Consider the following 20,561-nt stretch of genomic DNA (forward strand, 5'->3'; position numbering starts at 1 on the left):
GGGGTGTTGGTATCAGGACTGGGAGCTCTGGTGGCTGGGAGGTTTCAGCCTGGATTCTCAGCATAGAAAAATCCTGGATTCTCAGCATAGAAAAAAGAGCTTTTATTATTTTGAATCCAACCTATATAGACTTTTCAGAGGTCACCCAGATTGGTCAGTCAGAAACCTCCCCCTAGGCCTGACTGGCCAGGCCTGAACTGTCCAAATCTCGAGACACTGTTTTTAATAACATCCAAACTTTATCTTTGTTTATAAAACACAGGAGAAATTCTCATGGGAAAGACCTGTGCTAGCCACAGGGCATATGGCAGAGAAATCCAGCCCCTCGTTACTCCAGGCCTCAAACGGCCCCCTGAGGCACCAAACAAACAGGGATGGCAGTGCCAGCTCTGGCTCTGGGGGGTGTTGGTGTCAGGATTTGGGAGCTCTGGTGGCTGGGAGGTCAGGCTGGGCAATGTCACTGTTGAGCCACTAGCAGAGAAGAAATCCCGGATTCTCAGCATGGCATGAAAAGAGAGATTTATTATTTTGAATCCAACCTATATAGACTTTTCAGAGGTCACCCAGATTGGTCAGTCAGAAACCTCCCCCTAGGCCTGACTGGCCAGGCCTGAACTGTCCACATCTCGAGACACTGTTTTTAACAACATCCAAACTTTATCTTTGTTTATAAAACACAGGAGAAAGTTCTCATGGGAAAAACCTGTGCTAGCCACAGGGCAAGGGCTGGAGCAGCACTGGCCAAAGCTGGGATGTTCCTGCAGCTCCTGCTCCCCTCTGGAAGCGCTGGGGAGGAAGAGGCTGCTTTTAGCAGCACGAGCTGCTGCACGTGGCTCCCTCCAGGCCTATTTCCAGCCTGGCTGGCTGCAGGAAGGAAGGAAAACTCCTGGCTTGGGCATGGAGCAGGAGTCACATGTGGCTGGGGAAGGAGTCACGAGCCCCAGCACACCTGGTGCGGCAGGAGATTTGATCCACGCTTTGCCTTTCCCCTATTTCTGCCTCTGCCTGGGGAGGAGGAGGAGGCTGGTGGTCGAGAGGATTATTCTGCAGGATAATTCTTGTGTTCCCACGTTCCTTCTCTGCCAGCTTTTCCCGGAGCTCTGGCCAAGCCCTGCACCCTTCAGCATCCTCCTGCTGTGTCCCAGAGAATGTCCTGGGAATGAAGGACAACATTCCCCAACCTGGCTGCTCCTGGAGCTGAGCCACCACCTGGTGACCTCCCCTGGCATGATTTCTCTGCCCACAAAACTCTGCTGGTGGCTGGAGGGATGGGATATCCTCACCTTCCCTTGGGCACAGGCTCAGGATCAAGTGAACACAACCAACAGCTTTAAATGGCACTGTATGATGGATTTTAGTTAGTCCTGGCCACCCTGAGCTCTCATCCCACTGTACCTCAGCATTTGGGACCAGCAGGTGGATGAGGGAGAGGGAAAATGCTATTTTATGGGATGCTCCCAAGGAGGAAGACTTTTCCTTACCCCTGCAGGCACCACAAGATCCATAGAATGTCAAGGGCTTGGAATGGTCCTGAAATACCATCCAGACCAAAAGAAAAAGGGGAACTGACTGAAAAACTGCCAAAAACATCCTGCCCTGGCTGGGTGAGCACCAACCAGCTGCACTTTGGGATGAGGCAGGAAGGTTTTGGGGACCCTGAGCTCGCTGGATTTCACCCAGGATGAAGGTTTCCCTCCTCTGGGCTGAGCTGTGAGCTCTGCCCGGCAGCACCGAGGTAAACAAGCAGTAAATACTCATTGCCCCGGTGACAAAACCGCCCTGGAGGGATTGGAAGAGGAAGCTGAACTCAGCGCTGCAGAGAGGAAATAAATATTGTGCATTGAACAATCCCATGCAGGGCAGGGAGCTCGGAGCAGGGTCTGGCTGTGAAGCCCCAGGTGGGTGTCTGGTCACCGGTTGTCAAAGCAAAGAGATCAGCTGGAAAAACTGCTCCTTCTGCCTTGTTCTGCAGCCCGGAGTGAGAGCTGAGCTCGGCGTGTGCAGGGAAACACTCTCACTGCAAAAAATGGGCATTTATTGCTCTCTGGTGGTGAGATGGGCTGAGGAGAAGAGCTGCACTTTCCTGCCAGGTGCCCGGGAGAAGCTCCTCGGAGCCTCAGGGTGGAAAATCCCTCTAAGAGCATCGAGTCTGACAATTCTGCCACCACCAAACCGTGTCCCCAGGTGCCACAGCTACATTTAAACACCTCCAGCGCTTCCCTGTCCCAGGGCTCTTCTGTGCTCCTGCTTTAGACCCTGAAGTTGGATGGCAGGGCTGGGCTGAGAGGAGCTCTGCCTCTGCCCCAGCAGGTTTTGTTTGTCCCCAAAAGATGTTGGATTAACCCCTCTCATTCCTCCTCACATCCCTAATTCTGCCTCTCACTGCCAAAAGCGTTGGTGGTGATTTTGACAGAAGAAGGGTTTGGCAGAGTTGTCATCACACACCTCGTGGGGCAGACAAGGAGGATAAAAACCAGGTATAAATGCAGGAGTTGCCATTCCAAACCCATTTGGGTCTGGCTGAGCTGCTCCAAGGCGTGGGGCAGCTGTGGGGACAGACAGGCAGCATGGCTCTGTCCCCCTCCTGGGCAGGATGAAACCCCCAGGAGCTCAGATCTGCTGCACCACCGGCTCCAGCCCCACTGCCCCGCTCCTAAAAACGAGGCCAGGCTCCCAAATTCTCGGGCCAAGGATCCCAAACCCTTCCAGCTCCTCAGGACGTGGTGCAGGACCTCTCCTGAGCCGACCCTGGAGACCTGCTGGATGCTCCACCGCTGTCCCCGGGTGGCAGATGTGTCACACCACATGGCCACCGTCACTCAGCCACCTGGGCCGGCCCGTGGCACAGCCTGGCGTGCCCTCAGGTCCCCCTGGGGCTCTGGGGATGTCACCCAGCTTGGCAAGGAGCAAGGCTTGCAGCTGCTGGTCTCCCAGCTCGGCGGCTGCGGCGAGAGCCAGCAGGAAGTAGGAGGAGGCATCCTGTTCGTCCTGAGCAGAAAACACAGAAATTTCTGTCAGGAAGAGGCTGAGCTGGAGGTCACAGGGAGCTGGAGGTTCCAAGCAGGACCCAGGGATTCCTAATTTCACTGGGATGGGCTCTAGAGTCGCAGCACTCCTTTCCAAATTCCCTTCCCCCTTCAACACCAGATGTGACCTCCACCCTCAGCTCTCCATCCAAAAAAACCCCCAAAAAACCTCATTTCTCACCTTCAGCTTGTGCAGGGTCAGGTTGCCCAGGTGCCAATAGACCTTGCAGTAGTACAGAGCCTCCCCTGAGCCCTGCAGCACGGGGGGATGCATGGCCAGGGTCTTCAGGTAGCAATCCTCAGCCATCTCATACATCTGCAGCAGCTCGTAGGCTGTGGCCAGGCGGTGGAATGCAACCAGTTCCTGGAGCTGATCCCCTGGAAAAGAGGGTAATTCAACTAGTTCCTGCAACTGATCTCCTGGAAAAAAGGGGAATGAAACCAGCTCCTGCAGCTGATCCCCTGGAAAAGAGGAATGCAACCAGTTCCTGCAGCTGATCTCCTGGAAAAGAGGGGAATGAAAACAGTTCTTGCAGCTGATTCCCTGGAAAAGAGGGGAATGCAACCAGTTCCTGGAGCTGATCTCCTGGAAAAGAGGGAAATGGAACCAGTTCCTGCCATGGATCTCCTGGACCAGGGTTGGGTGGAATCAATCAGTTCCTGCCATGGATCTCCTAGAAAAAAAGGTGTGGAAATGCAACCCATTCCTGCCATGGATCCCCAGGAAAAAAGGGGAATGCAACCAGTTCCTGCCATGGATCTCCTGGGAAAAAGCTGCTAATCCAGCTCAGTGCAGTTCCAACACTCTGAGCCACTTTGGATGCATTTTCTCAGCAGCCTGGGACACAGATACTTCCAAGAGAAACCAGAGCCGTTGTTGATGCCACAGCTGGACAGATTGGCTCAGGAGTTTATCTTCATCCAGGGCATTTTTGGGTGCTGGAAGGGGCTGTTACAAGGCTGGTGCCATCCCAGACATCTATGCTGCCATTTTGCCCATCCAATCTATTTCTGTGATGGGAAGGGGTGAGGTTTTGAGGAGGATGAGGGCAGAGAGGAACTGCTGAGTTCTGTGCCTTCAGCAGACTTCCTGTGCTGTGGGGTAGCAAAAACCCTCTGCTGCCCCAACTAAAAAAAAAGGGGAAATAACCTTAAAAAATGTCATGACTTTGGGTAAGAATAGCTCCAGCAGCCTTAGAAAAGCAGGAGATCCTCTTTTCACATGGACTCTGCTCTCCTCCACGGAAGCCAGTGACTCCCAGTGACTTTTGGGTGTAAATCACCCACCAACCAGTGACTTTTGGGTGTAAATCACCCACCAACCGGTGACTTTTGGGTGTAAATCACTCACCGACCCTGAGGCTGAGCCTGGCTGCCAGCGTGGCAAACTCCAGAGCTTTCTCGTAGCCCTGCAGGTTGATCTGCAGCTCGGCCAGTTTATTGAACAGCCGCAGCTCGGTCCGGGTGGCCTTGAGCTTCCTGGCCAAGGGCACAGCACCTCCCTGGGGAGAGAGAACAGGGAGTTCAGGATGCTCCTGGAGGGATCAGCGCTGCCCCAGAGGGGTGGCAGAGCAGTAGGATGAGGATCAAGGGTGGCTGAGCACTTCAAGTTTTGGGTTTAGTCCATTCTTTTGCTTGAAAATGAGTTTTATACCCCAGAGCGTGGCTCTCAAAGCCTGAGCCTCACACCTCTGCTCTTTTTCAGGTGCCCAAAATTCGGGCTGGGTGTCCCCAGGAGTTTCCAGCTCACAGCTAACCCCACCAGGATTTATGCTGGAAGGAGCCTGTTCCCAATCCCAAAAATCTCTGGGGTTTTTTGCAAACCTTCCCCCCTGGCACATCCACCCTCATCCCTCTCCACCCGCCAGCCTTTTGTCTTCCCTGAGGCAAAACCCTCCCAGGCACCACCCCGTGGGGACACAGGGCCAGAAACCCTGGGAGTTTTACACACCCTATAAAACTCCACTGCTCGCTCCCTGTTCCTGCTGCCGTTAAAGAAGGTGTCACCTGCTTTCTCGTAAAGCTCCATGGCCAAGGAGGAGTTGTCCCACTTCAGAGCAGTCTGAACGGCTGCCTGGAAGGAAAAGGGGCTGCAGTGAGATTTGGAAGGTCAGAGATGTCGGTGTGATTAAATAAAACCCCAATTTTAGCTGCTGCTCTTCCGCTTTGCAGCTCAGCTGATAAAATAATGTTGGGGGTGGAGAGAAGCCAGAAGTTTTCTACTCCAAGAAGGTTTTTCTTGGCATTTATCCCTTATTTATGGATATTTCAATTTATGGATATTTCAATAAATATGGGGGAATTGATCACTTGGCACCTCCAGCTTCCTTTGGCACTGCTGCACCACATTCTTACCCAACAAATTCACTTATTTTCACCCCAAAATCCTCTAAACTCAGAGGATGGAAAGAAAGAGAAGAAAATCAGTGCCTGATGGGAAGGCAAGAGCTCCTCCTTCCAGCAGCAGGTTTACAGTGCTCAGAGCTTTCCCTCCCAGCTTTTCCAGCCCCAAAAGGCTGTGATGGGAATACACCTGGCCAGGGTGGGAGTGGAACAGCTCCAGCCACCTTCTCCATACCTGGAAATACATTTCCACCAGCTCATCCTCCTGCAGGAGGTAGTAGAGCCTCCCAGCCTGCAGCCAAGCCTCTGCTGCCTTCACAGGCTCCTCGAGGTCGATGAAGATCCTCAGGCTCTGCTTGGTGCAGTCCAGGGATTGTCTCAGAGCCCTGGGATGGCAACAGGCAAAAGGCATCTCAGAGGAGCCCCAGGGCGCTCCCAGCTGTCCCCACAGCACCTCCCCATGGCACTGACCCCCTGTACCCTCCTCCTGGAGTTACCAAAGGTTGGGGACAAAGGGACAGCCACAGCTTGGAGCAGTGTGTCCTGGTAGGATCTGGAAATCTCCATGCTTTCATGGTCATTTGGCCACCTTAGGACAATCCAGGACCCCAGTGGTCCCACCCAGGCTGCTCCTCACCCTGGGTGACAAAAGGGGTTTGTCCAGGTCACCTGCAAACCCAATTTTGTCCCCTAAACCAAGTCCCAGAGTCACTCCCAGCTCCACATTGAGCAGAGGCAGGGAATGCTGGTACCTGCAGCTGCCACCACACCTCTGCCCACTGCTTGTCCCTTGTGCAGCCCCAGAGAGATCTCTGACTGCCATGCATGACCTTCCAGCCCCTTTTCCAGCCCTGGTCACTGCAGGACACTGTGGGATGAGCCAGCAGGTTGGACACAGAGTCAGCTGTGGGGCAGGCAGAGCCAGCAGTGTCCAGGGCAGTTTGTTTGCTTGGTGTCTGTCCTGCTGGCAACCAGGCTCCAGCTGGCCTGGGAGCCCAGGGCATGGGATGCTTTGTGATCCTAAATAGCACTGTCCCCTGACTGCTAAAATTCCTAAATTCCTTCCCCCTGAACTCACTGCGACCTGGCTGGGGAGGTGAACACCTCACTTGGGGACAACCCTGCCATTTGTCCTTCTGGGCTGTGGGAGCCAGCTCTCCACTCTTGGATCCATTTACTCCAAGGACTGTGGTGTGTCCAAACCTCTCCTCTCCTCTCCTCTCCTCTCCTCTCCTCTCCTCTCCTCTCCTCTCCTCTCCTCTCCTCTCCTCTCCTCTCCTCTCCTCTATTCAGTCCCACTCAGGTGTCAGGCAGGATTAAAGGTGAGCTGATATCAAGTCTCAAGCACCTCCTGTGGGTTTTTAAGTCCCTCCCTGAGGAAAATCTCCCAGCAGATGTAGGAAGGGAACCTCAGCAGCTGGAGGTTGAAACCAGACTCCCTCAAAGAGCAGATAAGGAGCCTGTTTTACTGGGGAATGGTGATTAATCGTTGGGATAAACCTCCAAAGGAAGCAATGAATTCCCTGTCACTGCGTCCACTCAGCTGAAGGCTGGATGGAAAAGAGATGGAAAACTGTCTGGGACAATATTTCCCTGGCTGTCATGACTCTCTGGCTGACATTGAGCTGTCCCCTCTCGCAGCACAGTGACACACAGCTCATAAATCCCAGAACCAGCACTGTGGGGCAGCTGGAGCCACCCACCACACCCCTTCCCACCCCAGGACACCCCTCTGGCAGCACCCAGCAGCCCCAGCCACTCACTCAGGTGTGCCCAAAGCCTGGTAGAGCTGGCTCAGGGCCTGCCTGGCAGTGCCCTCCAGCTCCCTGTGGCGCAGCTGCCGTGCCAGGGACACCCAGTGCTCGTGGTAGGTGATGCAGAGCTGCAGGTCGGGGCACTCTTGGCTGTAGAAACGGCACAGACACTCGGTGATGTGCAGCTGACCTGCGTGGCACAGGGAAAGGGAGAGGGACAGGTCAGGGGATGGCATGGGGCAGCTGGCAGGGCTGTGCTGGGTCACCTGTGTTGTACTCACAGCTCAGGTTCTGCCACTTCAGGGCGAACCCCAGCGCCAGCTCATAGCAGAGTTTGGCATCTTCCATCCTCTGCCTGTCCACCATGGCCTGTGCCAGCCACAGCAGCACCCGTGCCAGCTCTGTGTCCAGCTCTGGCTGTCCCTGCAGCTCGGCGTAGAGCCACACTGACCACAGCAGGTAGAGCTCGGCCAGCTGGGTGGCTCCACACGAGAGGCTCAGCTGGCCCAGGTTAGCCAGGGACACGGCCTGGTTCCTCCTGCTGCCCGTCTCCTTGGCCTTGTGCAGAGCCCTCAGGAAGTGCTCTGCAGCCCCCTGGATGTGCCCTTGGCCCCTGAGGGCCATGGCCAGGAGGTTGTGCACGGCTCCCCGCTGGGTCTCGCTGTCCGTGTCACACAGGGACCTCAGCAGCTGCCGCAGGATGTCCCCAGCAGGACCCGGCTGGTGCTGCAGGAGGTACATCCACCCCAGGGACAGCGAGGACTCAAAAGCCTCCTCCTCCCCCATCAGCCTGCCCAGGGCTGCAGCTCTGGCTGCGTAACGAACAGCCCCATCCAGCAGGCCGTGCTGCAGGTACATCCTGGACAGGATGGCACACAATGACCTCTGGGTGGGCACAGCTCTGCTCTCGCAGGAGAACTGCAGAGCTTGCTTGAGGTACCAACAAGCCAGCGCTGGGATGCTGCTCCTGTCCAGCTGCTTCCCCAGGAGTTTGGAAGCATTCTGGAGGATGAAGCCAGCTCTCCAGACGGGGCTCGGTGTCCCCTTGGTGCCACCAGGAGCAAGCAGCCTGGCGGAGGCCAGCGCGATGTTGGGCAGGCACTTCTTGTCATAGAGGTGGCACAGGGTGGCAGTGGCATCCAGTGGGCCAGCACGGCTGCCTGGGCTGAGCCAGGTGGTGCCAAGGCACTGGAGATGCTCCAGAAAGGGCAGCACCTCCTCGGTTTTGCCCAGCTGCAGGAAGAGCTTGACGATGAGGAAGCAGATCCGCGCCTCCAGGGGAGTGTTGGCCATGGCGATGGATTCCCTCAGGAGGTACAGCAGCAGCTCCAGCTCGCTGTCTGAGCTGAAGGAGTGGCCAGGCAGGCACACCAGCAAGGCCACCGCTTTGCCCAGCAGGGAGGAGAACTTGTGCCTCATGTTCTGCTTCAGGTAGATGGAGGCCAGGCTGACGTGCAGCGCTGCCAGCAGGGGAAGGTCACCAAAACCCCTGTCCAGGACACCCAGCGCTTCCTCCAGGTACACCCGAGCCTGGGAGAGCTTGACCTTCTTGATGCAGAGCTTTCCCAAGAGGAAGCAGAGCCTGACATGAGCCCAGACTGAACGAGTCCTCTTGGCCCAGTTCCGGGATGTCTCGAGGTACAGGATGAGTTCATCCTCGTCGGAGAAACCGTAAAAAGTGGAGTGGAGAAAGGAAAAGCTGAGGTCGTAAAAGCTTTGGAAACTGGGCACAAAAGTGTCCTGGTTGAGGAAGCTCAGAATGGGGTCAAAGACATCAGCATCCTCCATGTGGCCAGCGTTGAGGTCAATGAAGAATTTGGGATAATCCAAGTCGTCCAACTTCTCCAGGAGAACATCTTCCAGAGTGCCAGGGGTTGCTTCACTGCCTGGGCTGGACAGCTCCGAGGTGCTGCTTGCAGCCCAGTCGTTTATCTCCTCCCACGACTGGAGCACTTGGATTTCTTTGCTGCCACGCAGAGAAGCCTCTGGAAGGGACAGGGAAATCACAGGGATTAGGAAAAATTCTTCCCTCTGGTTGCTCCATCCCTGGAAGTGTCCAAGGCCACTTGGAGCAAGCTGGGATAGTGGAAGGTGTCCCTGCCCATGGCAGGGGGTGGATTTGGGATGATTCTCTGTTCTTCCCTTGTGCCCAAATTCACCCTCAGAAGTCATCACCATCCCCTCTGTCCCCTCCTCACACTCACCTGGTGACACTTTTGGGAACATGGCTGTGGGTTCAAAACCATCTGCACAGAGACACAAACAGAAAACAAAACCCCAAACCCTTGGTCAGTGTCAGTGCTCAGAAATCAGCTGAAGCCCCAAAGCCACCCAGCAAGCCCAGAGAAACTGAGAGTCCCCAGGAACTCTAACCCTGCTCCTGTAGGCCAAGCTCAGTGCAGAACATCTGCCAGGGTGACCCCCAGCTCAGGAGCAGCCCCAGGTGAGGAGAAGATCCCTACAATCTGCTGGGACAGCTGGGACACCTCCTGAGGACTCCTCATGGCCAGGCTGAGCATGGCTTTGGAGCTGCCTCCATCCCAAAAGTTGTCTCCAGCTCAGGGTTCTCCATGGGGACCCACGGAGAGGGGACACTCACCCAGCCTGTACACAGAGGTGATGTCAGTGCCTGCCAGCTCCCCCAGCAGGGTGACAAAGTGCTGCTCGTCACCATTGCAGGGCACCTGCAGCAGTGGGGACTTCTCCTCTTCGCTCAGGAACACGAAACCCTTTCCTCTGGGGTGGGCAGGAGAGAAGAGTCAGTGTGGGGTGGGATGGGATAATGGGATAATGGGATAATGGGATAATGGGATGGGATAATGGGATGGGATGGGATGGGATAATGGGATGGGATGGCTTTCCCATCCCATGGGATCCGATGAGCTTTCCCATCCCTTCTCTTCCTCCCACCAGAAAAGTTCTGCTGCAGATGAACAGAGGATTTTGGACACTTTCCCCACCTATATTGTCCATGAAGGAACAGATAGATCCATTCCTCTTGTACCTATTGGTCTTTCTTGGAACCCAGAAGCCCTTTCTGAGGCCAGGACAGCACCTGATCTGCTCTGTCCCCTCTAGAGTGTCAGAGAAAAGTGCTAAAAGTCACCTTGAGAGGAAAGCCCAGCAGACCTGGGTGAAAACCTGCTCCTCCCACACCCACTCCACCCTTCTCTGAGGCAGGGGAAACAATTCCTCTGGCTGGGCTGCAGCAGAGCCTGGCCAAGGCTTCTCCTCACACCTCAAATCCACCTCCTGTGAAGGTCTTGCCAAGCAAATCACCTGCCCTGGGCTCTCATCCAGCCCTGAGGTGGGATTTGGAGTTTCCCCTCCATTTTCTCCTGGATTGAACTGCACAAATAAACTCACAGAGGTTCACAAGCCTCGGGATTCACGTGTTGGGTGGGAATGAAGCCGATGCTCCCGGTGCTGAGGGATTTTCCCACAAACCAGGGCAGTCCAGGGATGAAGAATCCGATGATTTCTATGGTGTCTCCTTTGGAGAAGCTCAGCTCATCCCACGCTGCTCCTCTGTGGTCCTTGGTGGCAATGCAGCTGCCTCTGACTGGGAAAACAAGGCAAAAAAAATGGAATTTCAGTGGGATCCCTGCTAAAACTTCCTCAGTGTAAAAATCCTGGACAAGGTGAGGCCATGATTCCAGCTGGAGAGAGCTGCCTCTTTTTCCTTTGAGATTTATCCTGTTCTCTGCCATTTCTCCTTGAGAAGGGGATTGCAATAAAAAATAAAAGAGGGATGGAGAAACTCCACACCTCTGAGAGCTGCAGCCTGGAAGGTGACTGGAAACTTGGAACTTCCCAGACACTGCCAGGAGTGAAATCTTGGACAGTGCAAATGTCCATCCCTACCTGACCAACTCCCACCTGCAGGGACCTGCTGTGCCCAGCATGCTCTGAACTGGACTGGACTGGGGTGACTGGGTGGATGGTGGGCACAGGTTTCATGTGATTTAAAAATTATTTTGATGGTTTAAAAATTCACTTTCGAAAGAATTACATGAAATATGAAATTGGAGTAGGACAGGAAAACCCAGGGGCAGAAGGGTGTCACCTGCAGCTCTCTGTTCCTCAGATTGTCCTTCTAAATACACCCAATTTGCAAGCTCTGATCATCCCAGAGAGCCCAGAGATGTAATATTCCCTCAGAGCTCCCTGCAGTGGTGTCATTCCCAGAGCAACAGATGGATTTGGGGTCATTTGTGGCCAAACCCAGGTTTGGAGCTGTGCCTTGCAGGGGTGTCACTCACCAATGGCCTCAGAGCTGGCCCTGATCTCCTGGGAGAGCCCAAAACTCATGGAATAATTCTTCAGGAACCACCTGTAAGGTAAAAAGGGATCCTCACTGCTCCTCCCCGGGCAGTGCTGTCCTCAGGCCACCCCAGGGATGGTGTCACACCAGCAGCAGGGATGTCCTGTCCCCTGGGAGCTCCAGCACTCCCTGGAATGGTTTTACTGGGCACAAGGACAGCTCCACACCACAGGGTAAGAGCAGAATAAATTTGTCATCTTTAAGGAAGATTTTAAAGGAGCTGTGGGTGTCCTTGAGGCTCAGCCAGGTGACCAAGGTAAAGCCCCACCTTGGCTGGCACTGTCTAAATCTTTTCTGCCACTTCCTCATCTGTAAATCAGAGATAATCTCACGTTTTACCTAAATCAATACCTTACAAAAACGACACCTGAAGGAGGAGCATGTCCTTGTTCTGTCCCTGCATTGATTCCAGTGGTTGTCCTTACACCTGATGTGTATCCCCATGGAATTGTGAGGCTCCTGCCCTTTGCCAGAGGCAAGAGGATTTTCCCTGCCCAGCCTTGGTGCTGCTCATGCCTCAGGACCAGGAAAGAACCCTGTTTGAGCCCATGAGCTCCTCACTCACTGGTAAAAGGGGTGAGCTATGGGCTCCAGAGCTGTCACAGGCACCAAGCCTCGCTGTCCCGTCAGCAGGGACATCCCTTCCCAGCTGCAGTCCTGGCCAGCACTCTTCACGTGGATCAGCTCGTTCTTGCAGAGCTGCAGACCTTCCTCTCCCTCCTGCTCTGACTTCCAGACTCCAGAAACTGCCCTGGAGAAAAAGTTCCCTGCGGAGAGGAGGAGTGAGAGGTGAGATCAGTGCATCAGCACAGGGCTCCAGCACAGGAGGAAATTGGAAAAAATTCCAATTTTCAGGAATTGCCTGTTTGCCATCTCCTCACACCTTCCTGGAGGAGCAGGTCCATGTAGAGGGTGGTCAGGTGCTCTTCATCCACGGTGACCCTGAGCTCTGTGTCCTCCACCAGGGCACAGTCCAGCCAGAACTCCTGGCCAAAGAGCAGCTGCTCCAGGCAGCTCCCCACGTACCCTGAGAGCCAAGAGGAGAATCAGGGTCAGCATTTGCTTCCTGGGCAGAAGGAAGGGTCTGTGGGGATTTCCAAACGTGAGGAAAAAGCTTCTAATTTTGTCTCCAGACTTTCCCAAACTGAACCATGTTGAGTCTCCTTCACTGATCCAAACAGAAGTTTCATAAACTACAGAGTTTTCCAATTCATATTCTTCACTGTCCACCCTGAACATGACAGTTCTATAGAGTCAGACAATGCTTTCCCCAAAAATCCTTCTCACACTGTCTTTTAGACCTCGGGAACATTACCTAGAGTCAGATAGGTGGAAAACTTCCAGACTTCCTCCAGGGTTTTGAAGGTGAGGAGGAAGCGATCGTGCTGTGCCTGCATGCACACCAGCCTGGCTGACAGCTCCTGCAGGGGAGACAAAGCAGCATCAAGGGATGGGCATGGAGCCTTGAAATCCAGCAGGGAAGGAGAGCTCAGCCCAGGAATTGACTCCGGAACTGGGATTTGTTTATATAGAACCCAACCTGAGAACCTTGTGCCTGTCCAGAGCTGTCACCTCCACCAGGGACACAGATTTGGTCATCCCAGCCCCGTGAATTCCTAGCTATTTGGGCTCAAATCCCCCCAAAATGACACAAGGCTCAGCTTTGCCTCTCACTTGCCACCAATTCATCTCCCCTCTCAATCCATTCCCCTCCAGAGTCCTCTGCAGTGGCCTTGGAGGAACTTCCCAGCTGGGTTTGGTATCCCAGCACACATCCCACCGTTCCAGGAGCATCCCAGCGTGCTGGGATGGTGTTTCTACCTTGAACAGAGCACAGACACTTCTGTCATCACTCTCCAGAGCCCACAGCTTCTTCCTGGCAGCTTCCTGGAGCTGGGAATTGCAGCCCTGGTGGGAACGGCTCTCGATGGAGAAGGAGAGAGAGATCTCTTGGAAAGGAAAGGAGAAGGATTAAAGGGGGAAAAGGAGCTTTGTGGCACCCAGAGCCACCTCTGCCACCCTGCCAGACCCACCAGAACTCAAACAACACCAACCCAGCCCATCCTCCCCCTTCAGCCACCAAAGTGAGACCGAAATGTGGGCTCAGCCTCAGGGAATGTGGGACATGCCACCGGCAGCACCTTACCTGGTGGGAAGCTGTCCCTGCTGGCCAGCAGCAGCACGGAGGGCTCTGGGGAGCTGTGTCCTGCCTGGGCAGCAGGACTGCTCGGCTCTGTCACCTCAGCCTTGCCTGGAGAGGAGGGGACAGAGCTGCTGGGGAATGCTGGGGAATGTTGGGGTGTCCTGGCTGAGCTGGGAGCTGCTGGGAGCACAGCCCTGCAGAGCTGGCTCGGGGCTGTGGGGATGTGGAACCACCCTGCAGCCATCAGGGCTGGAGGCAAACCCATGGGGTGGATGTGGGCTGGCTCCATCATTCCCTGGTGACTGGGATGCTGATTTTTCCCATGCTGGAGTAGCTCTGGAGTGAGGGGATTTTCCCTGCTTGCTCCTCAGACTCTCACTGAGCAGATCTGTTAAAAGGGTGAATCCCCAACAGAGATTTTTTGGGATTTTTCTTCTTCCCCAGCATAGAAGAACCAAGAAAACTCAGAACTCAAAAACCTTGCAGAACTCAAAAATCTAACAATCAAAATGAGATTTTTCTCTGGTGGGTATCCCCAAATCCAGGCTGCATTCCCCCAGCTCCACACAGCATCAACTATCACCACAAAGGATTCAGGACCTGCAACTCAAGCTGCTAATTATGTTAATGAAAGCTGAGGCACACAGAACTCCAGCCTGCTCTTCCCCAGCTGCATTGGCAGTGCAGGGATAACCAGATTAAAGCCCAATTTCTGACAGTGATCAGATTGGGTTTGTAAGATAAACACCTACCTGGAGAAGTGCAGCAGCTTTTTAAAGTCACTTCTGTGACCAGAACTCTGCTCTACAGTTCTTTTTATCGAGCCAGCTTTGCCAGTCCCTCAGATGAACTGGTGTGTGCTAAACCAGTCAAATAAAACTGGTGTTTGCATGCAGAAATGTTATTATTCAGAGAAATATAATTCTTTAGAGAAATATAATTCTTCAGAGAAATATAATTCTTTATAGAAATATAATTATTTCGAGAAATATAAATATAATTATAAATGTAATAAGAGAAATACATTATAATATGAGGAATATAATTATAATTATAAATGTAATGAGAGAAATACATTATAATATGAGGAATATAATGATATTATTATTATTATTCAGAGAAATAGAATTCTGATTTCGAGTTAGCGAGTAGACAAGAACATGTAATGACCAAGCTTTGCTTTGAAAGAAAAGGCTCTGCACTTAAAAAAGTCTGAATTATGTGGCACCTCCATCCTTCCCCACGCGAGGGAAACCGAGAAGGGGAAGTGAGAGGAGGCAGAGGCAGAACTCAATCCCAGCTGGTGCCACAGGGTCACCATTTCTCCCCTCGCAGTGTCCCAGCAGAGCCCGGCAGGGCAGGGCAGGGCTGGTGCCACCCCTGGATGTACCTGGTGCCATGCTCTTGTCCCCGCAGCATTGTCCCCGGCGCTGCAGGCTGTCCCAGCGGGGTGGCAGCTCGGCCGAGCGAGGCCAGCAGGACTCACACTCCTCACCTGGGCGACACGGAGGGTGGGAAGAAGCATCCGGATCCCTGGCAAGGCTGTCCCTGCCTGGGAGGTGGGATGTGCCCCGGGAGGTGGCAGGTGGGACACTGCTCGTGTCACCCTGTCCAGCAGCGGGACACGGGCTGTCCATGGGTCCCCAGAGCCAGGAAGGGGCCAGGGCTCCCTCTGCTTGCTCTCACGGCGTTTATTTTCATTTGAAAGGGAACTGGCAGCTTTCTTTTCGAGAGACCAATTGAAACTGCGGCTGGGGAGTTGTTCCGTGTCGTGGCAGTGACTCACTGACCTCCCAGCGCCGAAATATTGTGAAATAATGGGCAGGAAACATCCCCAGCCCGAGCCAGAGCAGGTGACACTCGGGGCTGGGTGCTGGACCCTGCTGGCCATGGGGACAAGTGGCCACAGCGGCTGGCCCTGAGCCTTGTCCCTCCTCCAGCTCGGTGGGACACGCTGGAATGGGAATGATGGCTTGGGGGATGCACAACCCCATGGGCTCTGCTTGGGGCAAGGGGAAAAAACCAACAGCATGGGAAAAAGCAAATCCTGAGTCACCCTGTCCCCTCCCCGCCAAAATGTCCTCCTTCGTTCCCTACACAGCCTCATCCGAGGGGAGAGGGCAGCAGGAGCCATCCCGGGAAAGGCAGGCGAGCAGCCAGAGGGGACAGTGCTCACCCCGGAGTGTCCCCAGCGGTCCCATCCCAGGACCTCCACAGCCCCGCTGCGACAGCAGAGCCCCAGGGCACCTTACCTGTGCATCCCAGCGCCAGCTCCTGGTGCCAGGGGGTCCCCAGGCAGCAGCCCATGTGTGCAGTGACAGCAGCAGAGGGCTGGCAGAGGCAGGGGTTGCTCCTGCCCGCCCGGCACGGCGGCTGGGCACTGCCACAATGCACAATGTCCCCTTTGAGAGGGCACTGGCACGGCGGGGGCGGCGGGCACGGGCGCGGGGAAGGGCTTGGGTTGGACTCACAGCATCGGTTGGGTTGGAAAAGCCCTTTAAAGTCATCCAGTCTGGCCACAAACACAACAGTGCCAGTGCCACCACTGAATCGTGTCCCTCAGTGCCACATCTATGTGTGTTACACATTCCTGCGGGGATGGGGACTCCACCATGGCCTGGGCAGGCTGTGCCAGTGCTTGACAAGCCTTTCCATGGAGAAATTTTTCCCAATATCCAACCTAAACCTCCCCTGGCCCAGCCTGAGGCTGTTCCCTCTCCTCCTGTCCCTGTTCCCTGGAGCACAGCCTGACCCCCCGGCTGTCCCCTCCTGGCAGCAGCTGTGCAGAGCCACAAGGTCCCCCTGAGCCTCCTTTGCTCCACTCTGCCTCTGCCTTTGGGAGGGCAGTGCCCATCCCACATGGCACATTCCTGCCATTCCTCCTCGGGAATCCTCGCTCTGCTCCCAGCTGCTTCCTCAGGGATCTCCAACCTGATCTCCCCAGTTCCAAAGGCAGAGCTCTTCCTGCCACCATCTCAAGCACCTCCCTCACCTGCAGGGACACCTGGCTGGGGCTCATCCAGCATCCTCCATCCGGGGCTGGCTGTGATCCTGGACCTCCTTCCTGCCCTGTGCTTGTCCTGTGTCACCGTGGGGACAGCTGGCAGCACCATGGGCATCCCAGCAGCGACATCCAGGTGAGTTCCTGCAGCCCAGGCACTGCTGGCACCCCAGAGGTCAGTGCTGGTTGAATTCCTGATCCAACACCAGCAGGGATGGGTTTGGCTGCTGCTCAGGGTCCCTCGGGCTGCCCAGGATGAGGATGAATCTCGTTCCCTCCTGTCTCACCTCCTCAGCCCTTTTCCAGCCCCCAGGATCAGGGTTTGGGATGGCTGGGCAGGCTCACTGTGCTGTTGGTGATCTGCAGAGCATCTCCAGAAAAACAGCAACACAACCCCTGCAAAATTAAACCCAAAAGGTTTAGGGGGAGAACCTGCAGGTAGGGAGATCTTTTAGGGATGGATTTTTCCCCCACCAACCAGCCAGTGCCACCACCACAGGGATTTGTGTGCTGGGATTGCTCCAGGAGCACTGCTGGCTCTCCCAAATATCAAATCTGCATCCCTGCAGTGCCCTGAACTTCTCCAGAGTAAGGAGTAATTAACCAGGGAGCAATTTAGGCCAGGTTGGACAGGGCTCTGAGCACACTGATCTGGTGGGGTTTTGTGGTGGATTCAGGCACAGCTTTACACGAGAGGTGTTGCTGCTTTGGTTCTGTGCTGTCCAAGTGGTCAGAGCTCCAGCAGGGCAGTGTTTGCAAACAAAACTTTTTGCTTTCCTCAGGAGGTTCTTGGTTTTAGCAGTTCCTGCTCACAAATTAGCATCAATTTCTTCTACACAGGGGAAAATATATTTTTTTTAAATCAACAGAATGGATTTTTTTTCATTTTCTAAACACAAATGGTTGCGAAATTTCTTTTTGTTTTTAAGTCTACCTTATCAACGCAGCAACCAAACCCATCCCTGTACAAGCAAAGGTGTCACCTCCTGTTTGACCTGAACTGGAATTTGCCTTTCGGCCAGCAAGCTGAAAACCTCTTCATTGCACTTCCTACTTCTCTGCTTCCCAAAAAAAAAATCCCGGATCTCTCCTGGAGAGTCCCATTGCTGTTACTGCAGCCTGGAAAACCTGGACCTGATAAGTCTGGAATATTTCCTGGGATCTCAGCCTGTTCCAGAGGGAGTTCTCTGCCTGTGAACTCTCTCTCTCTCTCTCACGCTTCCCTCCGCTGGGCATGGAATGGGATGAGAGGCTGTCCAGGCACCCCTGGCTTGGGGACAGAGCTGTCACCCAGCCCCGGCACCAAATCCCCTTTCCCAACCCAGCTCCCATTTCTCCCGGCAGCTCCCAGCATCCAAACCAAACCTGTCCTTCCCCGCTGTGCTCATCACTGTCCCACCCGAGCCTCAAACCAGCGCTGATCCCCAAACTCCGTGCGCCAGCCTGCATTTCCAGAGGCGCTGATCTCTCCTCCCGCCAGCGCTGTGTTTGCTCAGCTGGGGACGAAGGGCACGGGCTGGGGACAGCGTTGGGGACACCCGGCGGCTGTACTGACCTGCTCCCAGCTCCGCTTGGCTCCCGCAGAACTCCTGGATGAAATTCCAGCCTCTCCAAGCCCCGAGGGCACAATGCGCTGCCGGGCTGGAGCCCCAGGGGCTGCGGGCGCGTTTGCGGGGCGGGAGGGAATGCCCAGCAGTGCCGCTCCCTCCACGGGGGGAAGGAATTCCTTCCGAGAGCTCCTTATCATCCTGGGAACCTCCGCTCGCCGGCAGAGGTCAATGAGTTACCCGGCGTGCGCAAAAACAGGAGACCGGAGGGAAGCGCCGAGCCCAGGGATCACCTTCGCCCTGCTCGGCAGGCAAAATTCCAGCGGGAAAATTCCAGCGGGGCTCTCCATGGGCACGGCGGGACTCAGGGCTCTGCCATGCCAAACAGGTCTCACCTGCGTCCTGCTCGCCATGTCACACCAAAATCCCGGGAGGGACATTCCCTGCGGGAATTCCAGCTCCGAACCCTCCCGATCTTCCCTGCCAAAATGCAAATACAGAACAAGAGATCTGTGGACCCAGCAGTATTTGTGCATCCCGGCTAAAGTCCGCGGCACAGGGAAATACAGGGGATTTTATTTTTTTTCCTCTTGGGAACAATGAAGCAGTTAATCTCAAGCTTTCCCGATATTTGGGTTTCCCTCTGAAGCCGGCCGCTCCTTGGCACGTTCAAAAACGAAGCCTCACGGCTTTTCAGCTCGTTATTTCAAAGCGAACCTGAAAGCAGAGGAAATCAGCCCAGGCCGGGCTTCACCGGAGGGGAAAGCAGACAGAGAAGATGAAAGGTTTTGTTTGAGGCCAAAGCAACTCTCGGTTGGTGGGTTTGATCCCCTGGTGTGGGTGGGGAGACCCACCTTGGGGTGAGGTGGAGCAGAGCTTGCCTTCCCTCCACCTCTGGGATCCCAGGGGGAGAGCACTGGGACCTTGGCAGGAGCACAGGGATCAGCGGGGAGAATTCCTTGGGGACAATTCCTCGGGGGGGAAAATTCCTCAGGGACATTTCCTCATTCCAGCGCTCTGCTTTTGCTTTCACCCTGCGCTAATGGGCAGCGATAAGCATTTCCTCCTCGAGGTTTTCCACCTTCCTGGAGTCCAGCACCCCTCGGGCTGCACACCTGGAGAAGCTGTCCCATGTACATCCATGAGTGGCCTTGGGACAGCATTTTCCCAGTTTTTTTGGCAGCTGGGGAAGGGAGATTCATGCATGGCTGAGGACATGAGGAAATCTCAAGGCTTTCACAGCCAAACTGGTGTGGCCAGACTGGCCTGGCTATAAAATCTTTCTTTTCATTGATGGCTCTCACTCAGGAATTTTCTTCCACCTCCAAGACCTTCCCTACTTTTCTCAACACGAGGCAATCCAAATCTGCTGCTGCTGCCCTGGGAATTCTGCTCCATCCCACAGCTAAAGGGTTAAGTGGGCTCCGGGGCTGAGCTGAGCTGAACTCAGCGCTTCACGTTCAGAAATGCTGAGTCCTGCTGCTCTCGCATTGTTTTCAGCCAGAGCTGCAGGAAGTGAGTGCTCTTGGAAAAGTGGAAAACTGGAAAAGTGGAAAATAAGTGGAAAATTGGAAAAGTGGAAAATTGGAAAACTGGCTGGGTGTGTTGGATGGATCCATGTGGGTCTGGAGGTTTGGGAGCTGAGGTCTGATGTCTCCTCCCTGCCACTGGGATGGGAATCCCGGGAATCCTCCTGCACTCCGGAGGCAGCAGCTCAGTGTCACCAGCCAGGGGAGCCTCCAGACTGCACGGAGACAGCCAGGGAAGTGAGGCCATGGATAAGGCATGGGAAGGAGGAAGGGAGGAGCAGAGGCAGTCAGCTGAGCTCCAGGGCTGGAAGGTCGCTGCAGTCCCTGCCTGGGGCTGAATTGCTGACAGGGATCACCCCTGTGGGTGAAACTTTTGGGTTGTTTCAAGTTCAGCTTGTGGGAAGGTTGGAAGGGAATGTGATGCTCCACGTGCAGGTGTGTCAGAGGAACTGGTGCCACTCTAGAGAGCTTGATGGTCAGAGAATCATGGAATGGTTTGGGTTGGAAGGAACCTTAAAGAGATTCTCATTCCAGCAGGGACACCTCCCACTGTCCCAGGGTGCTCCAAGCCCTGTCTAATCTGGCCTGGAACACCTCCAGGGATCCAGGGGCAGCCACAGCTCCTCTGGGCACCCTGTGCCAGGACCTGCCCACCCTCACAGGGAGGAATTTCTTCCACATATCCAATCTAAACCTCCTCATTTTCAGTTTAAGCCATTCCCCCTTGTCCTGTCACTCCATGCTCACAACAAGGTGTAGGACAGCAGTCAGGAATTGCTGTCACCAGTCTGTGGTCCCACAGAACTGCCTCTCCCAGGATTTTTGGATTCTCCTGCTCATTGCAGTCACTGCTGCAGCAGTGCCTTCCTGGGGTGGGCAGAGCTCCAACCCCCT

General features: G+C 54.7%; 1 protein-coding gene across 4 annotated transcripts; it reads right to left on the minus strand.

Moving 5' to 3' along the window:
- Positions 1–637: 637 nt before the first annotated feature.
- On the minus strand, positions 638–18,637 carry SH3TC2 (SH3 domain and tetratricopeptide repeats 2). Of its 4 annotated transcripts, none has more exons than XM_085074016.1 (19): positions 18,147–18,637; positions 16,583–16,987; positions 14,981–15,085; positions 13,594–13,698; positions 13,269–13,396; positions 12,763–12,868; positions 12,331–12,474; positions 12,013–12,214; positions 11,386–11,456; positions 10,490–10,685; positions 9,723–9,859; positions 9,328–9,369; positions 7,405–9,108; positions 7,133–7,313; positions 5,605–5,755; positions 4,978–5,100; positions 4,378–4,528; positions 3,208–3,488; positions 638–2,988 (listed from the first exon to the last, which is right to left on the minus strand). In XM_085074016.1, exons 2-19 carry the CDS (start codon positions 16,707–16,709, stop codon positions 2,797–2,799), a joined length of 4,146 nt encoding a protein of 1,381 aa, XP_084930142.1. In that variant the 5' UTR covers positions 16,710–16,987; positions 18,147–18,637; the 3' UTR covers positions 638–2,796. The 4 variants fall into 4 exon arrangements, with proteins under 4 accessions (XP_084930142.1, XP_084930144.1, XP_084930141.1 ...); XM_085074018.1 differs by having other exon boundaries at positions 3,208–3,404; positions 14,969–15,085; positions 18,147–18,636; XM_085074015.1 differs by lacking the exons at positions 16,583–16,987; positions 18,147–18,637 and having other exon boundaries at positions 14,981–15,750.
- Positions 18,638–20,561: the final 1,924 nt, after the last annotated feature.

The sequence above is a fragment of the Lichenostomus cassidix genome, chromosome 13 (genome assembly GCF_008360975.1).
Source record: "Lichenostomus cassidix isolate B80296 chromosome 13, HeHo_3.0, whole genome shotgun sequence".
Taxonomy (NCBI): Eukaryota; Metazoa; Chordata; class Aves; order Passeriformes; family Meliphagidae; genus Lichenostomus; species Lichenostomus cassidix.

What these genes read in the sequence shown, in the direction of transcription:
- SH3TC2 (XM_085074015.1), bottom strand. Translation starts at nt 15,227, where the DNA reads ATGGACAGCCCGTGTCCCGCTGCTGGACAGGGTGACACGAGCAGTGTC. An exon ending in ATAGCTCACCCCTTTTACCA is followed by an intron (nt 11,457 to 12,012) that starts GTGAGTGAGGAG and finishes TTTACCTTACAG; the next exon opens with GTGGTTCCTGAAGAATTATT. An exon ending in TGACCCTGCACAAGCTGAAG is followed by an intron (nt 2,989 to 3,207) that starts GTGAGAAATGAG and finishes TTTTCTGCTCAG; the next exon opens with GACGAACAGGATGCCTCCTC.